Here is an 18,330-nt window from a genome sequence, read left to right as displayed (position 1 = left end):
ACAGATAATCAGACAGATGGTGTCAGAGCCATATATACTGTAGCCTAGAGCTCTTGTGTATACAGTATAGCCTAGTGACGACACTGGTAAGGTGAAACAAGTGCAGCAAAAATAGCATACAACTTTAGGTTGTATGTATGTTGGCCTATGCCATAATAATAATAATAATAATGGCAAAGGCTAATAATAATAAAAATGGATTTGTAAAGGCTACATTCACATCTCTACAACGTGAACTACAAAAGAAATGGCCATTGCAGAATAATTTACAGTGGTAAGCTAAAAACGTTAACCTAAAATATATGATCATGCAGTTTTGCTTCTATAGGGTATATGTAATTGAATCGTTATAAACTCAGCAAAAAAAGAAACATCCTCTCACTGTCAACTGCGTTTATTTTCAGCAAACTTAACATGTGTAAATATTTGTATGAACATAACAAGATTCAACAACTGAGACATAGTGAACAAGTTCCACAGACATGTGACTAACATAAATGGAACAATGTGCCCCTGAACAAAGTGGGGGTCAAAATCAAAAGTAACAGTCAGTATCTGGTGTGGCCACCACCTGCGTTAAGTACTGCAGTGCATCTCCTCCTCATGGACTGCACCAGATTTGCCAGTTCTTGCTGTGAAATGTTACCCCACTCTTCCACCAAGGCACCTGCAAGTTCCTGGACATTTCTGGGGGGAATGGCCCTAGCCCTCATCCTCCGATCCAACAGGTCCCAAACGTGCTCAATGGGATTGAGATTTGGGCTCTTCGCTGGCCATAACAGAACACTGACATTCCTGTCTTGCAGGAAATCACGCATAGAACGAGCAGTATGGCTGATAGCATTGTCATGCTGGAGGGTCATGTCAGGATGAGCCTGCAGGAAGGGTATCACATGAGGGAGGAGGATGTCTTCCCTGTAACGCACAGCGTTGAGATTGCCTGCAATGACAACAAGCTCAGTCCGATGATGCTGTGACACACCGCCCCAGACCATGACGGACCCTCCACCTCCAAATCAAACCCGCTCCAGAGTACAGGCCTTGGTGTAACGCTTATTCCTTCGATGATAAACACGAATCCGACCTTCACCCCTGGTGAGACAAAACCGCGACTCGTCAGTGAAGAGCACTTTTTGCCAGTCCTGTCTGGTCCAGCGACGGTGGGTTTGTGCCAATAGGCAACATTGTTACTGGTGATGTCTGGTGAGGACCTGCCTTACAACAGGCCCACAAGCCCTCAGTCCAGCCTCTCTCAGCCTATTGCGGACAGTCTGAGCACTGATGGAGGGATTGTGCATTCCTGGTGTAACTCGGGCAGTTGTTGTTGCCATCCTGTACCTGTCCCACAGGTGTGATGTTCGGATGTAGCGATCCAGTGAAGGTGATGTTACACGTGGTCTGCCACTGCGAGGATGACCAGCTGTCCGTCCTGTCTCCCTGTTGCGCTGTCTTAGGCGTCTCACAGTACTGACATTGCAATTTATTGCCCTGGCCACATCTGCAGTAGAAAGGCCTCTTTAGTGTCCTAAGTTTTCATAACTGTGACCTTAATTGCCTGTAAGCTGTAAACTGTTAGTGTCTTAACGACCGTTCCACAGGTGCATGTTCATTAATTGTTTATGGTTCATTGAACATGGGAAACAGTGTTTAAACCCTTTACTATGAAGATCTGTGAAGTTATTTGGATTTTTATGAATTATCTTTGAAAGACAGGGTCCTGAAAAAGGGATGTTTATTTTTTTGCTGAGTGTACATACGCAATTGACATGACCTCAAAGTCATGGCTTTGGTCATTTAAGGACAACCACTCACACCAACAATTAATTTCCCCACCTTCCCTATTAGGTACAAAGGTAAACGGCACACCTGTAAGGGTAACTATAAAGCCTAAGCAAATCCTTTCAGTACTATTCTTTCCCACATTCTGTTGAGGTCTGGGGTTGCATAACAATAGGCGTGTCGCTGAGCACTCAAATCATTGAATGTTGCAGCAATGAAGGAACCTACAGGCTTACTGAGACTTTCCCTGTCAATTGGCCTACTATTTCTGTATACTTTGGCCGAATCCAATGGTAAGTAAGCTGATAACAGTCATTGAAATATTGCATGGGCCAACAACTGTGGTCAGGAAATATAGAAGATACAGGATGTTGCCTAACTACCGTAGGCTGTGTAGAAGGTTGATAGTTAAGTTTACACATTATAGGCTAGGGCTGGCACAATTACCGTATAACCCTGTAACCGATGAAGACGCCATGAAAATAAAATAACCGTCATAACCGGAAAAATATATTTTGGGGGGGTCGAATGAACAGCTGACTGAATGACCACTATGCAGCAGCAGCACACATAGAAATAGCATGAATAGAACAGGCTTGGAACCTCTAACCATGGCAATTTGACTGGTAAACTAATTTATACACTCGCAATGACTGCCTGGTATTATGATGCAATAATTTCCATGGTAATGTAGAATGTTAATTAAAATTGTGTTAACTGATTTGACTCCTGCATTATACAACGGGTGGGTCTAATCCTGAATGCTGATTGGTTAAAAGTGCATTCCCGCTGGTGTCTATTCCACAAGTTACCAGACAGTTTAATAACACATTTATAATGGGATAGAAATAAGCACAAGGTTTTTAAATGACTTAAATGTTTTTGGAGACTTGATTTAGGTAATTCCTGAAATACCACTCCTATCGTTTTTATATGGATGGTATTCAAGATAACATTTCTGACTTAATAAATGTGATCATTAATATAGGTAAATATCATATACATGCGACTGGAAAGGCATTTTAGATTCATTATTAATTAACAAAACATCTGAGAAGTAATTGCTGTCAGTCAATGTCTAACTACCTTTTAATTTAATGTGACCATTCCCTGCTCCAATGGAAATTCCGTATCCCTTGAAATATAACCCCCTTATAGTTATTTATGTATTTTCTTTGTCTAGTAATCCCTAATTTGTTCTGGATTTTTTCCTCATGCAATAATGTACTTTGTGTTCATGCAATAAAAAAATAAAAACATTTTAAGCTAGTGCTATGGGAGAGGTACTTTCGACATACTGTGGCCTATTGCTATAGCACATATATACAGTATAGACAGAGGGTTACATTCAAAGCTGTTGACATGAGTTGTCCACAAGAATGGTATATGACCTGGATAAACATACTGGATTATACACTTTTAAATGGTGTTGTGAAACCAATTTTTACTCAATGAAAAGGAGTAACCATACATCCCCCCTGTTTTTCGAAAGTAACACACCTATAACTAACTGCTTAACATCTCAACAGCACCTGTGGTCCAGACCAAACTGGGGGGACTGAGAGGGCAGTATGTGAGCGTAAAGGGGAAGGAGACGGTGGTTCAGGCCTACCTGGGTGTGCCGTTTGCCAAACCACCTGTTGGCCCCCTGAGACTGGCCCCGCCCCAGCCTGTGGAGGGATGGGAGGGAGTGAGGGACGCCACCCAGCAGCCTCTCATGTAAGACCCAGCAAGGTCATGACCAAACAATTCAGCTCAAGTTTCTGGTTATTTGAATAAGGGTTAGACAAACAATGAGATTGAATAAAATCACACTTCTCAATGAGTTTTATGTTTTTCAGGTGTCTTCAAGACAGACAAATTACAAAAGACCTTTACTCCAATTTGTCCATGACAGTGGAAATCCCAGAGGTGTCAGAAGATTGTCTTTATCTTAACATTTACACTCCAGTTAAACCTGCTGAGAAAACAAGGCTTCATGTAAGTAATATCAGACACATATAGCCAACAGTTGATTGACTTCCCAGTGATGCTGTTGAAACAATATAGAGTTGCGGGCTCCAGAAAGTTAGGTCACACCGTGGTAGTAGCAGAATTTAATAATAAAGATGATATTTCCTGTATTACGGTAGGCCTACTGGGTTTAAAAAAAAACATTTTAGTGCTTTAATGTTATTCTCATCGTCGATGCACTTTTTCAATCCAAATTTGTCAGGTGTGTGTAGGCTAGTGAATTGTATTATGATAAATAATCCTACTTTTTCAGTCAGCTATCGTAGTGAATGTGTAATGGCCGTCGTTAAAGGTAGACCAAGGCGCAGCGTGGTTAGTGCTCATATTTGTATTTATTATACTGACACACTATAAACAAAACAAGAGAACAATAGCCAGCAGTTCTGTCAGGTTAACATGAACTAAACAGAAATTAAAACCACCCACAAAACCCAAAGGAAAACAGGCTACCTAAGTATGGCTCCCAATCAGCGACAACAATGTACAGCTGTCCCTGATTGAGAGCCATACCAGGCCAAAACAAAGAAATACAAAAACATAGGAAAAAGGACATAGAATGCCCACCCTAGTCACACTCTAGCCTAACCAAAATAGAGAATAAAACCCTCTCTATGGCCAGGGCGTGACAGAATGACTCATGCTTAGTGGAATACTTGTCAATGTGCAGTGAAGCTGTGCAGGGAAGATGTTTTCATCATTAGTCAAGGTTAACGATAAAAACTTCCAGATTATCAAAGGTTACAAGGCCACACAGAAGCATAGTTCAGCTCAGTAAATATTTATTGTCCCCGAAGGGCAATTTGAGTTCAACATAAAATAAGTTTAAAACTACAAAAAACCTGAAACAATATAATACAACATATGTACGATGATAAGTGCAAAGTGAATCTAAATGCAGCTGGTATTTACTTTTTTCAGCATGTATTTCTTGTGTTTCTCAGGTCATGGTTTGGATCCATGGTGGCGGATTCATCATGGGCTCTGCATCAGGATATGATGGTTCTGCTTTGGCTGCATACCAGGATGTGGTTGTGGTGCTGATCCAATACCGTTTGGGACTGCTGGGGTTCTTCAGGTAAGACTGGAACCACTACAGAACTACACACAATTGGAGATTTTAAAGGGGTACTCCTTCTATATAGCCTCGTTATTGTTTTTGTTGCGTTACGATTTCCTTATTTATTTTTTTGTCTTAATTTTTAACTCTGCACCACTATTGTGGGAATGTACTCGTAAGTAAGCATTTCGCTGTGAAGTGTACACCTGTTGAATTTGGTACATGTGACAAATAAAATTTGGTTTGATTTGGATGTGCAGTATTTCACAACTGGTTCCTCACCCTGAAAGTAGTCTATGAGCCAGGAGAAACTAATCCATGGTTCGCTTTTCTTTAAACAGCCACAACAAATGTCAGCTAACTTTAGCCTCCGCTAACTAGAAATCAATGGAAGTGATATGGACATCCGTGCAATTTTCTAAATGTCATGGTCAACTCAACTTGATTATTTGGTTTGACATTCCGTAAAGGTGATTTGGCCTTTCTTAACATTGCACGGTTGCCCCTATACAAGTGTTGGATATGTCTCCACTTGAGTTGCTGAACTGATATTTTTGCCATGGCGCAACTGGCTAAGAACATACTGTAGTGTGATTTTGCGAGGCAGAGGATCCAAGTTCAAGTGCCAGTAAGGACCTGTGAGGAAAGAAGCTTTACTGTTAAAGGCCCAGTGCAGTCCAAAATTAGTTTTCTTGTGTTTTGTATCATTTTGAACAACAGCTGATGAAACTAACACTGCCAAAGTGTGATCAGTGTTATTTCCTGATAGTTACTGGTTGAAAATAGGGATCCCGAGTGGCGCAGCGGTCTAAGGCATTGCATCTCAGTGCTAGAGGCGTCACTACAGACCCTGGTTTGATCCCGGGCTGTATCACAACTGGCCGTGATCGGGAGTCCCATAGGGCGGCGCACAATTGGCCCAGCATCGTCCAGGTTAGGGGAGGATTTGGCAGGGGTTGGCTGTCATTGAAAATAAGAATTTGTTCTTAACTGACTTGTCTAGTTAAATAAAACATGTCACTGTTTTGGGCTTGTTTTACTGGTTTTCCATATTTTCCATACAGCACAGGAGACAAGTATGCCCCAGGGAACATGGGATTAATTGACCAGGTGGAAGCTTTGCGGTGGGTCCAGGAGCACATCCACAACTTTGGGGGCGACTCCAAGTCGGTCACCATATTTGGAGAGTCTGCTGGTGGAGCAAGCGTATCGTTACTGGTGAGGACACACACACACACAATATATTACATATTTAGCAATTTATGTAAACTGTAAAATATAATGCATCAAACACTTTGTCTATAATTTATATTTTGTATCACTTATTTTACCAAATAATTTTATATGAAAACATATTTCCATCAATACAGTATATTGCATAATATTTTGAGTGAAATATCAGCCTGGTCTCATAGACTAGACATAACATAGTATAGGTAAATCCGGGACACTCAAATTAGTATGATATGTTCCATTGGAATGGTTACATAGGACAGAAGGTTACTTCAGGCGAAATTCAAACAGCTCTCCTGTCGTGACTTGCGATATATGCCTAGTTTCATGAATTGGGTCACATATGCCATCTGTTTTTCGTTAATATAACCACGCAGCATACTGAACATCCCTTCTGCTGTTTCATGCTCGGGAATCGTGATACAAAACAATATGTCCTCGTGAATAGCATCCACCGACATGTACAGCGAACAAAAGTCAATGCATGGGCATTCCGGCCCTCACAGCTAACATCCATTTGGAGAGCAAAAGCTGGGGAGTTTGAGTCGTTCAGTCAGTTTCCTCTTGATTGCTAGCAATAGTATTAATTATTTGTTTAACGGTGCTATCTGACAAAGGTATTGATGTGAGTTTCTGTACCTCTGCCTCCCCACACATTGTTTTGACCATATCAATTGCGGTAATATCAAAGTCCCTGCAATAGTGTGTGGTTTCATAGCGAAGCGGGCGTAGCCATTCATGGTGGGAATGATTCAAGTGCAACGGTCAAACGCAGCCTTTTCCCATGATCTATAAAATGATTCAAATCTTTTAGATTTGAATCATTTTCATTTCAATTTTTAAGGCTAACCACATTACAATGATTTTGAGATACAAAGACAATATTATATATTTTTTTTTCTTCAGGAATTTGGAAATTCTCCCATGACCCCATTTTCATATCAGGCGACCCGACATGGGTTCTCGGCCCTAGTTTGTGAACCACTGTCGTAACATATCATGTGAAATGGATGATGGACATTCCCAAATTAATACATACCATACGAAACGTAACATATCATGCTAATTGGAGTGTCCTGGAAATATAGGTTTTATGTTTTGAGACATCACTATCTTAATTAGCTTCTTGATTCTTCTCTTTTTTTCATCACTAGCTTCTCTCTCCATTGTCTATTGGTCTGTTCCATGGCGCGATAGCCGAAAGTGGTACCGCAGCAATGACCATGCTCTTCAATCCCAATCCCCTGCTTGTGGCACAGGTATTTTAAAACTTTCTCTCCACCAAACTCAGTACTCTGAGAGACATAAATACCATTGCACATATTTAAACAAATGTACTGCCCAATCAATAGTTGTCATCCATCAATGTCCTGATAGTCATTACAACCATGACGTTTTATTCTATTGGTCTTGTCTCGTAGATGGTGGCAAACCTGATTGGCTGTGAAAGCACCAACACAGAGAAGATAGCAGACTGTGTGAAGAAGTTGACCGCTGATCACATTATGAACATTCAGAAACAGGTGGGATATCCCAGACAGTATCATATCTTGCCAGGGTTCTAGCTATGTCTTTGGGAAGAACACCAATCTTAAATGTTGGTTATACTTAGCATCATACAACATGTATGAGTTGTAATGAGGACATGAGAATTGCGAGTACAATTTACAGTGTGAAAATACACTGACTGTACAAAACATTCAGAACACCATCCTAATATTGAGTTGCACCCCCCCCCTTTGTCCTCAGAACAGCCTCAGTTCATCAGGGCATGAACTCTACAGGGTGTAAAAAGCATTCCACAGGGATGCTGGCCCATGTTGACTTTAATGCTTCCCACAGTTGTGTCAAGTTGGCTGGATGTCCTTTGGACGGAGGACCATTCTTGATATACACAGGAAACTGTTGAGCATGAAAAACCCAGCAGCGTTGCTGTTCTTGACACAAACCGTTGCGCCTGGTAACCATTACCATACCCCATTCAAAGGCACTTCAATCTCTTGTCTTGCCCATTCAGCCTCTAAATGTCACACATACACAATCCATGTCTCAATTGTCTCAAGGCTTAAAAATCCTTCTTTAACCTGTCTCCTCCCCTTCATCTACACTGATTGAAGTGGATTTAATAAGTGACACCAATAAGGGATCATAGCTTTCGCCTGGATTCACCTGGAAAGTCTATGTCATGGAAAGAGCAGGTGTTCTTAATGTTTTGTATGATTTTATATGATACTAAAACACAATAAACTAAATATATAAGCTGTTGAGCAGTTGATTTGAAAGAAGCTGTTGGGCAGGGCTTGAGTGGAACAGTTGGACAAGGCTTGAGCAGAGGGGGAATTGATGTTACAGCCAGGGGAAAAACGGTCAGTCTGACAGACAGGTCAGGCGCTTTTTATCAGGGCACCTTTCCGCCCAGGACATTCACAGTTCCTTTGCAATAGCCACTCCTTTGAAGGTATCTAGTCCTCCGTGGATGAAAGCATAACACCCACCTGGGTGATGCCTTAGCAGCTGAAGTGCCAAAGCACACCATACCTCAGCCAGGGTCCAGAAAAGTCCCCACTATGAGCCTCATCAGCCTCCCATCTCCACACACAGTCCCTATCCTTACAGGAACCTGCAGGTGAAACAAAAACTGTTAGGTGAAACAAAAAAGCCAACACATTACAACACATTAGCCACTGTTGCAGGACTGTGATGGTAGCTGTCTATCCAAGCCCAACAAACAGACCTGCCATCACAGTCCTGCAACAGTGAGTCAGCATGCATGTTGTATGTGGTCAAAACTCAGATATGAAAAATAAAAAGTTAAATAAAAAAATGCAATGAAAACCAAACTTCATTAAAATATACATACAAAACAACCAGCATATTAACATATTCTGCTGTTCTGCATTGCGAGGTAGATGAATGAAAACACTGAGCCAAGAAATGTGCATATTGTGACAGGAAATAGGTATGATGTGGATAGAGATTGCATCATAGACTATTATTGTTTCATGAGCATTAGAAGGTAATATCAAAGATTATGATAACCAACTCCCTTTCATCTGGTAATGTTTTGCAGCCACATTTTCTAGAGGGCCTCTGCTTGTCTTGTTGACATGTTTTTCTCACTTTTTATCAATCTTGTCTTTTTAAAGAATCAAATGCTATTCTTTGGTGTGACTGCTGACGGGCAGTTCTTGTCCAAATCGGCAATGGAGATTTCTCAAAACCATGAGATGCACAAGGTGCCGTTTATGACTGGAGCCAATGACAACGAAGGTGGCTGGCTTTTAGCAAAGGTGAGTTGATTTTGAAAGACGATTTGAATTTGTTTCAACAATCAGTGCTAGATGTTAGGCTGATGAAGACGGTCTCTCTGTAACGGCCGTCGTAGTGAATAGACCAAGGCGCAGCGGGTACGTGAATGCTCATGTTTATTTACCAAAACAAAACAAGAAAACGAACAGACGACAAACAGTCTTGCAGGCAACACACAACTATGCAAAGAACAACCTCCCACAATTCCCAAAACAAACATACTCCTAATTATAGGACCTTCAATCAGAGGCAACGATAAACAGCTGCCTCCAATTGAAGGCTCCAATCCCAAATACCTAAACATAGAATTAAACACCCTAGAACAGACATAGAAATATACAAACATAGAACATAGACCAAAACCCCGGAATACATAAATCAAACACCCCTCTACATAAACACACACCCCGAACCATATAAAACAAATACACCCTGACCAAACAATAATAACAAATAATAACAAATAACCCCTTTTCTGGTCAGGACGTGACAGTAGGCGTCTCACTCGGTTCCGGACTGTGGGCCGTCTCACTTCGGTTCCGGACAGTGGGCCGTCTCACTCGGTTCCGGACAGTGGGCCGTCTCACTCGGTTCCGGACAGTGGGCCGTCTCACTCGGTTCCGGACAGTGGGCCGTCTCACTCGGTTCCGGACAGTGGGCCGTCTCTCTTGGTTCCGGACAGTGGGCCGTCTCTCTACGGGGCACTGTCGCCGGAAGCTCTGGACGAGGCACTGTTGCCGGAAGTTCTGGACGAGGCACTGTTGCCGGACACTCTGGTCGAGGTACTGTCGTCGGAAGCTCGGGACTGGGCTGACGCACTGGAGGCCTGGTGCGTGGGGCTGGCTTAGGGCACGCCAGACTAAGGACACACACCACAGGGCTAGTGTGAGGAACAGGAACAGGATGAGCTGGACTGGGCTGATGCACTGGAGGCCTGGTGCGTGGGGCTGGTAGTGGAGGTACCAGACTGGAGACACGCACCCCAAGGCTAGTGCGAGGAGCAGGAACAGGACGTACTGGACTGGGCTGATGCACTGGAAGCCTAGTGCGTGGGTCTGGTACTGGAGGTATCAGACTGGAGACATGCACCTCACGGCTAGTGCGAGGAGCGGGAACAGGATACACTGGGCCGTGAAGACGTACTGGCGGTCTTGAGCGCAGTACTGGCTCCACCCTTACTGGCTGGATGCCCGCTTCCCCCTGGCAAATGCGGGGCGCTGGCACCTCGCACACCGGCCTGTGAATACTTGGCTTCGATGCCGTGCGCATCACTCCAAAGCACGGGACCTGACCAGTAATAGGCTGCCTCCAATAAGCACGGGGAGTTGGCTTGGGGCTTAATCCTGGCCCAGTCAAACTACCCGTGTGCCCCCTCAAAATAATTTATTGGGGCTGCCTCTCAGGCTTAACCCCTGTGCGTCCGGGATGGACATCCAGCGAAAAATCCTATCGCCATTAGCATAACAAAATGTAATATTTTTTTTTTTCAATTTTTTTTTCAAATTATATCGTTTTATAGATACTCTCCTGAATCGAACCACGTTGTCCGATTTCAAAAAGGCTTTACAGCAAAAGCAAAACATTAGATTATGTTAGAGGAGTATATCGTAAAAGTAGCCACATAGCCATTTTCCGACCAACCACACGCATCACAAATAACCAAAAAACAGCTAAATGCAGCACTAACCTTTGACAATCTTCATCAGATGACACACCTAGGACATCATGTTACACAATACATGCATTCTTTTGTTCGATAAAGTTCATATTTATATATAAAAACAGCATTTTACATCAGTGCGTAACGTTGACTAACTATTTTCCCTCAAATGCATCCGATGAAACAGCGCTACAATTTATTAAATTACTATTCGAAAACATTTTTAAAATGTAATATTGTCATTCTAAGATTTATAGATGAAAATCTCTTGAAAGCACCTGTAATGCCAGATTTAAAAATAACTTTACTGGGTAATCACACTTTGCGATAAAAGGGGATGCGATACTCAGAACAATAGGCTAGCAATAGCAATAGGCTAGCCATCTTGGAACAATCGCATATCAAATCTAGTCTTGTATACTATTGTCAATAATCCCTTACCTTTGATTATCTTCATCCTTAGGCATTTCCAGGAATCCCAGGTCCACAACAAATGTATTTTCGTTCGAAAAAGTTCATCCTTTATGTTCCATTAGCTTGTTGTTGTTAGCGCGTTCTGAAGGCTTCACCAAAAGTTCCGACGTGCGCGGGGCTACTCTTTCAACAAAATGCATTTTTTTCTTATTTAGGTTCGTTCAAACATGTCAAACGTTGTATAACATAAATCTGTAGGGCCTTTTCAACGAGAGCTCCAATAAGATTCGATGGGGACGATTGCATTGTGTTTCAAAACGTTTCGAAAGGGGAGGGTAACCAGGGGCGCCGGCGTCATAATGGTGATGGCCCTCTCTGTGTGACCACGTTCCACAGCGTGTCATTCTGTCAGTTTTCACAGTAGGAGACTCAAATCACTTTGTAAAGACTGGGGACATCTAGTGGAAGCAATAGGAAGTGCTCAATGAACCATAGCTCACGGTGTGATTAATAAGCAACATGATGAAGTTGAGTTCGCAATTCAGAATTCCACTTCCTGTTTCGATCTGTCTCGGGGTTTTGACTGCCATATGAGTTCTGTTATACTCACAGACACCATTCAAACAGTTTTAGAAACTTTAGGGTGTTTTCTATCCACAAGTATTAATTATATGCATATCCTAGCTTCTGAGTTTGAGTAGTAGGCCGTTTAAAATGGGCACAAATTCTTTTCAAAATGCGCTGTGGCGCCCCCTATCCTAGGCGACCGTCAAGAGGTTAAACGCCAACCGTGTACCCCTGTAACAGTCCCGGTCCTCTTTAACCTTCCTCCATGGGCCCTGTCCTGCTAGAATCTCCTCCCAGGTCCACGACTCCAGATAACTCCTTTGTTGCTCCTTCCTCGGCTGCTTGGTCCGTTGTTGGTGGGAGGTTCTGTAACGGCCGTCGTAGTGAATAGACCAAGGCGCAGCGGGTACGTGAATGCTCATTTTTTTTACCAAAAGAAAACGAACAGACGACAAACAGTCTTGCCGGCAACACACAGCTATGCAAAGAACAACCTCCCACAATTCCCAAAACAAACATACTCCTAATTATAGGACCTTCAATCAGAGGCAACGATAAACAGCTGCCTCCAATTGAAGGCCCCAATCCCAAATAACTAAACATAGAATTAAACACCCTAGAACAGACATAGAAATATACAAACATAGAACATAGACCAAAACCCCGGAATACATAAATCAAGCACCCTTCTACATAAACACACACCCCGAACCATATAAAACAAATACCCCCTGCCACGTCCTGACCAAACAATAATAACAAATAACCCCTTTTCTGGTCACGTCCTGACCAAACAATAATAACAAATAACCCCTTTTCTGGTCAGGACGTGACACTCTCAATAATTTTTTCCTCAAAGTTTTATGGAAAATGTGATTTAGTGACACAGGGGGAAGATTAGTAGTTACAAATAGCCTAAGATTAATAGCATTGATATTGTCAAAGTGAAAGCATTCAATGAACCCTAATGGTGAGGAGTGGATATAATCCTGTGACATCCTCAGCTTTAGTGCTATGCTACATACACTGAACAAAAATATAAACGCAATATGTAAAGTGTTGGTCCCATGTTTCATGAGCTGAAAAGAAAATTCCCAGACATTTTACATATGCACAGAAAGCTTATTTCTCTCAAATTGTGTGCACAAATTTGTTTACATCCCTGTTAGTGAACATTTCTCCATTGCCAAGATAATCCATCCACCTGACGAGTGTGGTATATCAAGAAGCATGATCATTACACAGATGCACCGTGTGCTGAGCTCAATAAAAAGCCACTCTAAAATGCGCAGTGTTGTCACACAACACAATGCCACAGATGTCTCATTTTGAGGGAGCATACAATTGGCATGCTGACTGCAGGAATGTCCACCAGAGCTGTTGCCAGAGAATTGAATGTTCATTTACATGTCCAATCAGCCACATGTAACCACACAGACCACATGTAACCATGCCAGCCTAGGACCTCCATATCCAGCTTCTTCACCTGCGGGATCGTCTGAGACCAGCCACCTGGCAGCTGAGGAAACTGTGGGTTAGTTCAACCGAATAATTTCTGCACAAACTGTCAAAAATCATCTCAGGGAAGCTCATCTGCGTGCTACTCATCCTCACCAGGTTCTTGACCTGACTGCAGTTTGGCATCATAACCGACTTCAGTGGGCAAATGCTCACCTTCGATGGCCACTGGCACGCTGGAGAAGTGTGCTCTTCACGGATGAATCCCGGTTTCAACTTTACAGGGCAGATGGCAGACATGGCGTTGTGTGGCGTTGTGTGGGTGAGTGGTTTGCTGATGTCAACATTGTGAACAGAGTGCCGCATGGTGGTGGTGGGGTTATGGTATGGACAGGCATAAGCTACGGACAATGAACACAATTGGTATCTGTGACCAACAGATGCATATCTGTATTCCCAGTCATGTGAAATGCATAGATTAGGGCCTAATGAATTTATTTCAATTAACAGATTTCCTTATATGAACTGTAACTCAGTCAAATCTTTGAAATTGTTGCATGTTACATTTATGTTTTTGTTCAGTGCAGTTTGACTCCGGGTTAGACACATCGCTTGCTCAATGCTTGCACAACCCAAATTTTACTTTTATCTTCCATTTACACCATTGCATGATTTACGCATCAAGTGTATGTACCATATTAAGATCATACTGGATCAATTCACAACTTCAAATGGTGCCATTGAATCAGATCATTTTCAGTGGTGTGACTGGTTTGTACATTGTCAAGCAGGTGGTCACATGTTGTTCGCGAGGCAGAGTACCCTAGTTCAAGCCCAGCCAGAGGCAAGTTGAGGGAGGAAGCAAAGCTGTTAAACTAGAACAGGGACGCCAGTTACACGCACGCATCTCAAGTCAGGATTACGCTCATGGTGGGGATATTAGATTAAAGAATAAAATAACTTAATCTGAATGAAATTCCCCTTTAACGTATTATTGCCAAAGATGAGTTGATTTATTAAATTGTAAGGCTTTGTACTCCTCTTTTTCTCTTTAAATAGTGAAAAGAATGTGGATTTTAGACAAGTAGTAATGTGTTTTCTCCCATAGTTATTTGCTCCTCCAGGTTGGGAGGATGGAGTGGACCGGGTGAAGGTCATGCGCATTATGGAAATGTTCTACCCTGATGTAAGACAAAAGCACACCATCACTCAGATGATACTGATTACAATACATGCTGTGGCTACACTGAATGGTTGTTGTCTCATTCAGCCCAAGGATCAGTGGATAACTGAGCTGATAGCAGATGAATACCTGGGAACCTCTGGAAATCGGGTGAAAAACCGTGATGGGTTCACTGAGCTCGTTGGGGACATTATGTTTACCATTCCTGCCCTCCAAACGGCAAACTTCCACAGAGGTAAGAGCACTAGGGCCCATAGAGTTCAGGATTAGAACTGGTACAGTGCATTCGGAAAGTATTCAGACCCCTTGACTTTTTACACATTTGGTACGTTACAGTCTTATTCTAAATGGATTAAATATCAATCTACACACAATATTATGAAACTTTGTTTGTTGTTGCAAATTTCTTAAAAATAAAAAACAAGGGGCCTCCTGAGTGGCGCAGCAGTCTAAGGCACTCCATCAAAGTGCTTGAGGCGTCACTACAGACCCAGGTTCAATCCTGGACTGTGTCACAACCAGCCGTGACCAAGAGTCCCATAGGGCGGCACACAATTGGCACAGTGTCGTCCGGGTTAGAGGAGGGTTTGGCCGGGGAGCTTTACTTGACTCATCGAACTCTTGCGACTCCTTGTGGCGGGCCAGGCGCCTGCAGGCTGTCTTCGGTCGTCAGTTTAATGGTGTTTCCTCCGACACATTGGTGCGGCTGGCTTCCGGGTTAAGCGGGCGAGTATTAAAAAGCATGGTTTGGCGGGTCATGTTTCGGAGGATGCATGACTCGACCTTCGCCTCTCCCGACCCCGTTAGGGAGTTGCAGTGATGAGACACGATTGTAATTGGATCACAATTGGAGTCCACCTATGGTAAATTCAATTAATTAGACATGATTTGTAAAGGCACACACCAGTCTATATAAGGTCCCACAGTTGACAGTGCATGTCAGAGCAAAAACCAAGCCATGAGGTTGAAGGAATTGTCCGTAGAGCTCCGAGACAGGATTGTGTCGAGGCACAGATCTGGGGAAGGGTACCAAAATATTTCTGCATTATTGAAGGTACCCAAGAACACAGTGGCCTCCAACATTCTTAAATGGAAGAAGTTTGGAACCACCAAGACTCTTCCTAGAGTTGGCCGCCCGGCCAAACTGAGCAATCGGGGGAGATGAGCCTTGGTCAGGGCGGTGACCAAGAACCCGATGGTCACTCTGACAGAGCTCCAGAGTTCCTCTGTGGAGATGGGAGAACCTTCCAGAAGGACAACCATCTCTGCAGCACTCCACCAATCAGGTCTTTATGGTAAAGTGGTCAGACGGAAGCCACTTCTCAGTAAAAGGCACATGACAGCCCGCTTGGAGTTGAGAAACAAGATTCTCTAGTCTGATGAAACCACGATTGAACTCTTTGGCCTGAATGCCAAGCGTCACGTCTGGAGGAAACCTGGCAACATCCCTACGGTAAAACATGGTGGTAGCAGCATCATGCTGTGGGGAAGGCACTGGGAGACTAGTCAGGATCAAGAGAAATATGAACAGAGCAAAGTACAGAGAGATACTTGATGAAAACCTGCTCCAGAACGCTCAGGACCTCAGACTGGGGCAAAGGTTTACCTTCCAACAGAACAATGACCCTAAGCACACAGCCAAGACAACGCAGGAGTGTCTTCGGGACAAGTCTCTGAATGTCCTTGAGAGGCCCAGCCAGAGCCTGGACTTGAACCCGATCTAACATCTCATCCCCTGAAAATAGTTGTGCAGCGACGCTCCCCTTCCTACCTGACAGAGCTTGAGAGAGTCTCCAGACAAGAATGGGAGAAACTCCCCAAATACAGGTGTGCCAAGCTTGTAGCATCATAACCAAGAAGACTCGAGGCTGTAATCGCTGCCAAAGTTGCTTCAATGTTTGTTTTGTTTTTTTATAATTTTTATACATTTACAAAAAATTCTAAAAACCTGTTTTTGTTTCATCAGTGTGGGGAATTGTGTGTAAATTGATGAGGGGGAAAAAATCATTTTAATCCATTTTAGAATAAGGCTGTAATGTAGCTGTCACGCTCTGACCTAGGAGAGTTGTGTTTTTCTGTTTATTTAGGTCAGGGTGTGATATGGGTGGGCAGTCTATGTTTTTCGTTTCTATGTTCTGTTCTGGTTTTCTAGTTCTAGGTTGAGTTTGGATGATCTCCAATTAGAGGCAGCTGGTTCGTGTTGTCTCTAATTGGAGATCATATTTAAGTTGGGGTTTGTCTATGGGGTTTTTGTGGGTAGTTGTTTTCCGTTTTGTATTTGTTACCTGACGGAACTGTTGGTGGTCGTTTTGTTGTTTTTGTTAAGTGTTTCATTAATAAAGTAAATATGAGCACTCTACACGCTGCGCCTTGGTCCCCTCTGTACGACTGCCGTTACAGTAGCAACATGTCAAAAAAGTGAGCGGGTCTGAATACTTTCCAAATGCACTGTATATCAGAAATCACATTCTGAGGTCTCAGTACAGAATTCAAGTCTATTTCCAGAGAGGCCAATTCACCTAAATGTTGCTGTCTTATCCCACACAACAGATGCAGGTGTGCCTGTGTACCTGTATGAGTTCCAGCAAACTACCAGCATGTTTAAGAAGATGAGGCCGAGTTTTGTTGGGTCTGACCACGGAGATGAGCTTATGTTTGTTTTTGGATTATGCTTCACATCATATTTTATAATGGATGGTAAAGGAATTAACCTCAACCTTGAATCTATCGTACTACATGTCATCAATCCAGTTCCCCAAGTTCTCCATAAATACTCTATTTCATACAATCACTCACCACCAACAACTCACTTTTTTTCTCAGGTTGTGCAGAGAAAGATGAACAACTAAGCAGAATCATGATGAGTTACTGGGGTAACTTTGCTCGTACAGGGTAAGGAACTGTTCTTCATCAGTTTCCAGAACATAAAGTGGTGGCCAAAAATATTTGCACTCGTTCACTTTTCTTAAATAATTTCCAATTTCTTCTAAAATAAGTAGAAATTAAAGAAAAAAATTGGATCTCCACACATTGTTATTGGATTTTCAACATTGCAGAAGTAATTTAGTTTTGAGAAACTTAAGTTTAAAATTAAAATGTAGAAAAGAAAACCAAATGCAAGGACAAAATTATTTGCATCCAATAGCTAATACTTGGTTGCGCAGCCTTTGGCCATGTTTCCTGCTGACAAACACTTTTTGTAACCACAGTCACGTCAGTTCAGCTAAACCTGGGTATGGCAAAGTGGGGTGTGAGGGAAGTTGAAGCTCATTGACTGCATTTCGACACAATTTAAAAACGAAAAACGCTATTTGGAGAACAGCAATAAACATAATTGACCCCAGCCATTAATTATCACTGCAATTTTAGGTTTAAGGTCTGTGGAACAACATATACAATATCAAGCACTGCTCAACCTCATCATAAATTGACTCATTTACTTGTGGAACGTCACATAAAATGCAACGTGAAATAAATACACGCTGTCACAAGAACGCTGACTTCAAATGCTGGCATCTGCCACCGTTTACCAAGAGAGTTTTCATCTATATTTTTCATAGCTGTCTATTTACCACCACAAACCAATGCTGGCACTCAACGAGCTGTATAAGGCCATAAGCAAACAAGAAAATGCTCATCCAGAGGCGGTGCTCCTAG

At 42.6% G+C, this 18,330-nt stretch overlaps 1 protein-coding gene across 1 annotated transcript in view; it reads left to right on the top strand.

Moving 5' to 3' along the window:
- The first annotated feature begins 1,812 nt into the window (after window positions 1-1,812).
- The window catches only part of ces2b (carboxylesterase 2b), a 38,764-nt gene continuing 22,246 nt past the window's right edge, over window positions 1,813-18,330 (top strand). The window contains exons 1-12 of the mRNA XM_014125050.2: window positions 1,813-2,072; window positions 3,309-3,498; window positions 3,621-3,759; window positions 4,734-4,867; window positions 5,914-6,067; window positions 7,237-7,341; window positions 7,504-7,605; window positions 9,229-9,372; window positions 14,599-14,676; window positions 14,761-14,908; window positions 17,224-17,370; window positions 17,496-17,565. Coding sequence (XP_013980525.2) covers window positions 1,994-2,072; window positions 3,309-3,498; window positions 3,621-3,759; window positions 4,734-4,867; window positions 5,914-6,067; window positions 7,237-7,341; window positions 7,504-7,605; window positions 9,229-9,372; window positions 14,599-14,676; window positions 14,761-14,908; window positions 17,224-17,370; window positions 17,496-17,565 — 1,490 coding nt within the window. The 5' untranslated portion in view covers window positions 1,813-1,993. The remainder of the gene's footprint in view (window positions 2,073-3,308; window positions 3,499-3,620; window positions 3,760-4,733; window positions 4,868-5,913; window positions 6,068-7,236; window positions 7,342-7,503; window positions 7,606-9,228; window positions 9,373-14,598; window positions 14,677-14,760; window positions 14,909-17,223; window positions 17,371-17,495; window positions 17,566-18,330) is intronic.

This window comes from Salmo salar, chromosome ssa10 (genome assembly GCF_905237065.1).
Source record: "Salmo salar chromosome ssa10, Ssal_v3.1, whole genome shotgun sequence".
Lineage (NCBI taxonomy): Eukaryota > Metazoa > Chordata > Actinopteri > Salmoniformes > Salmonidae > Salmo > Salmo salar.
This window is presented reverse-complemented; position numbering and strand designations above follow the sequence as displayed.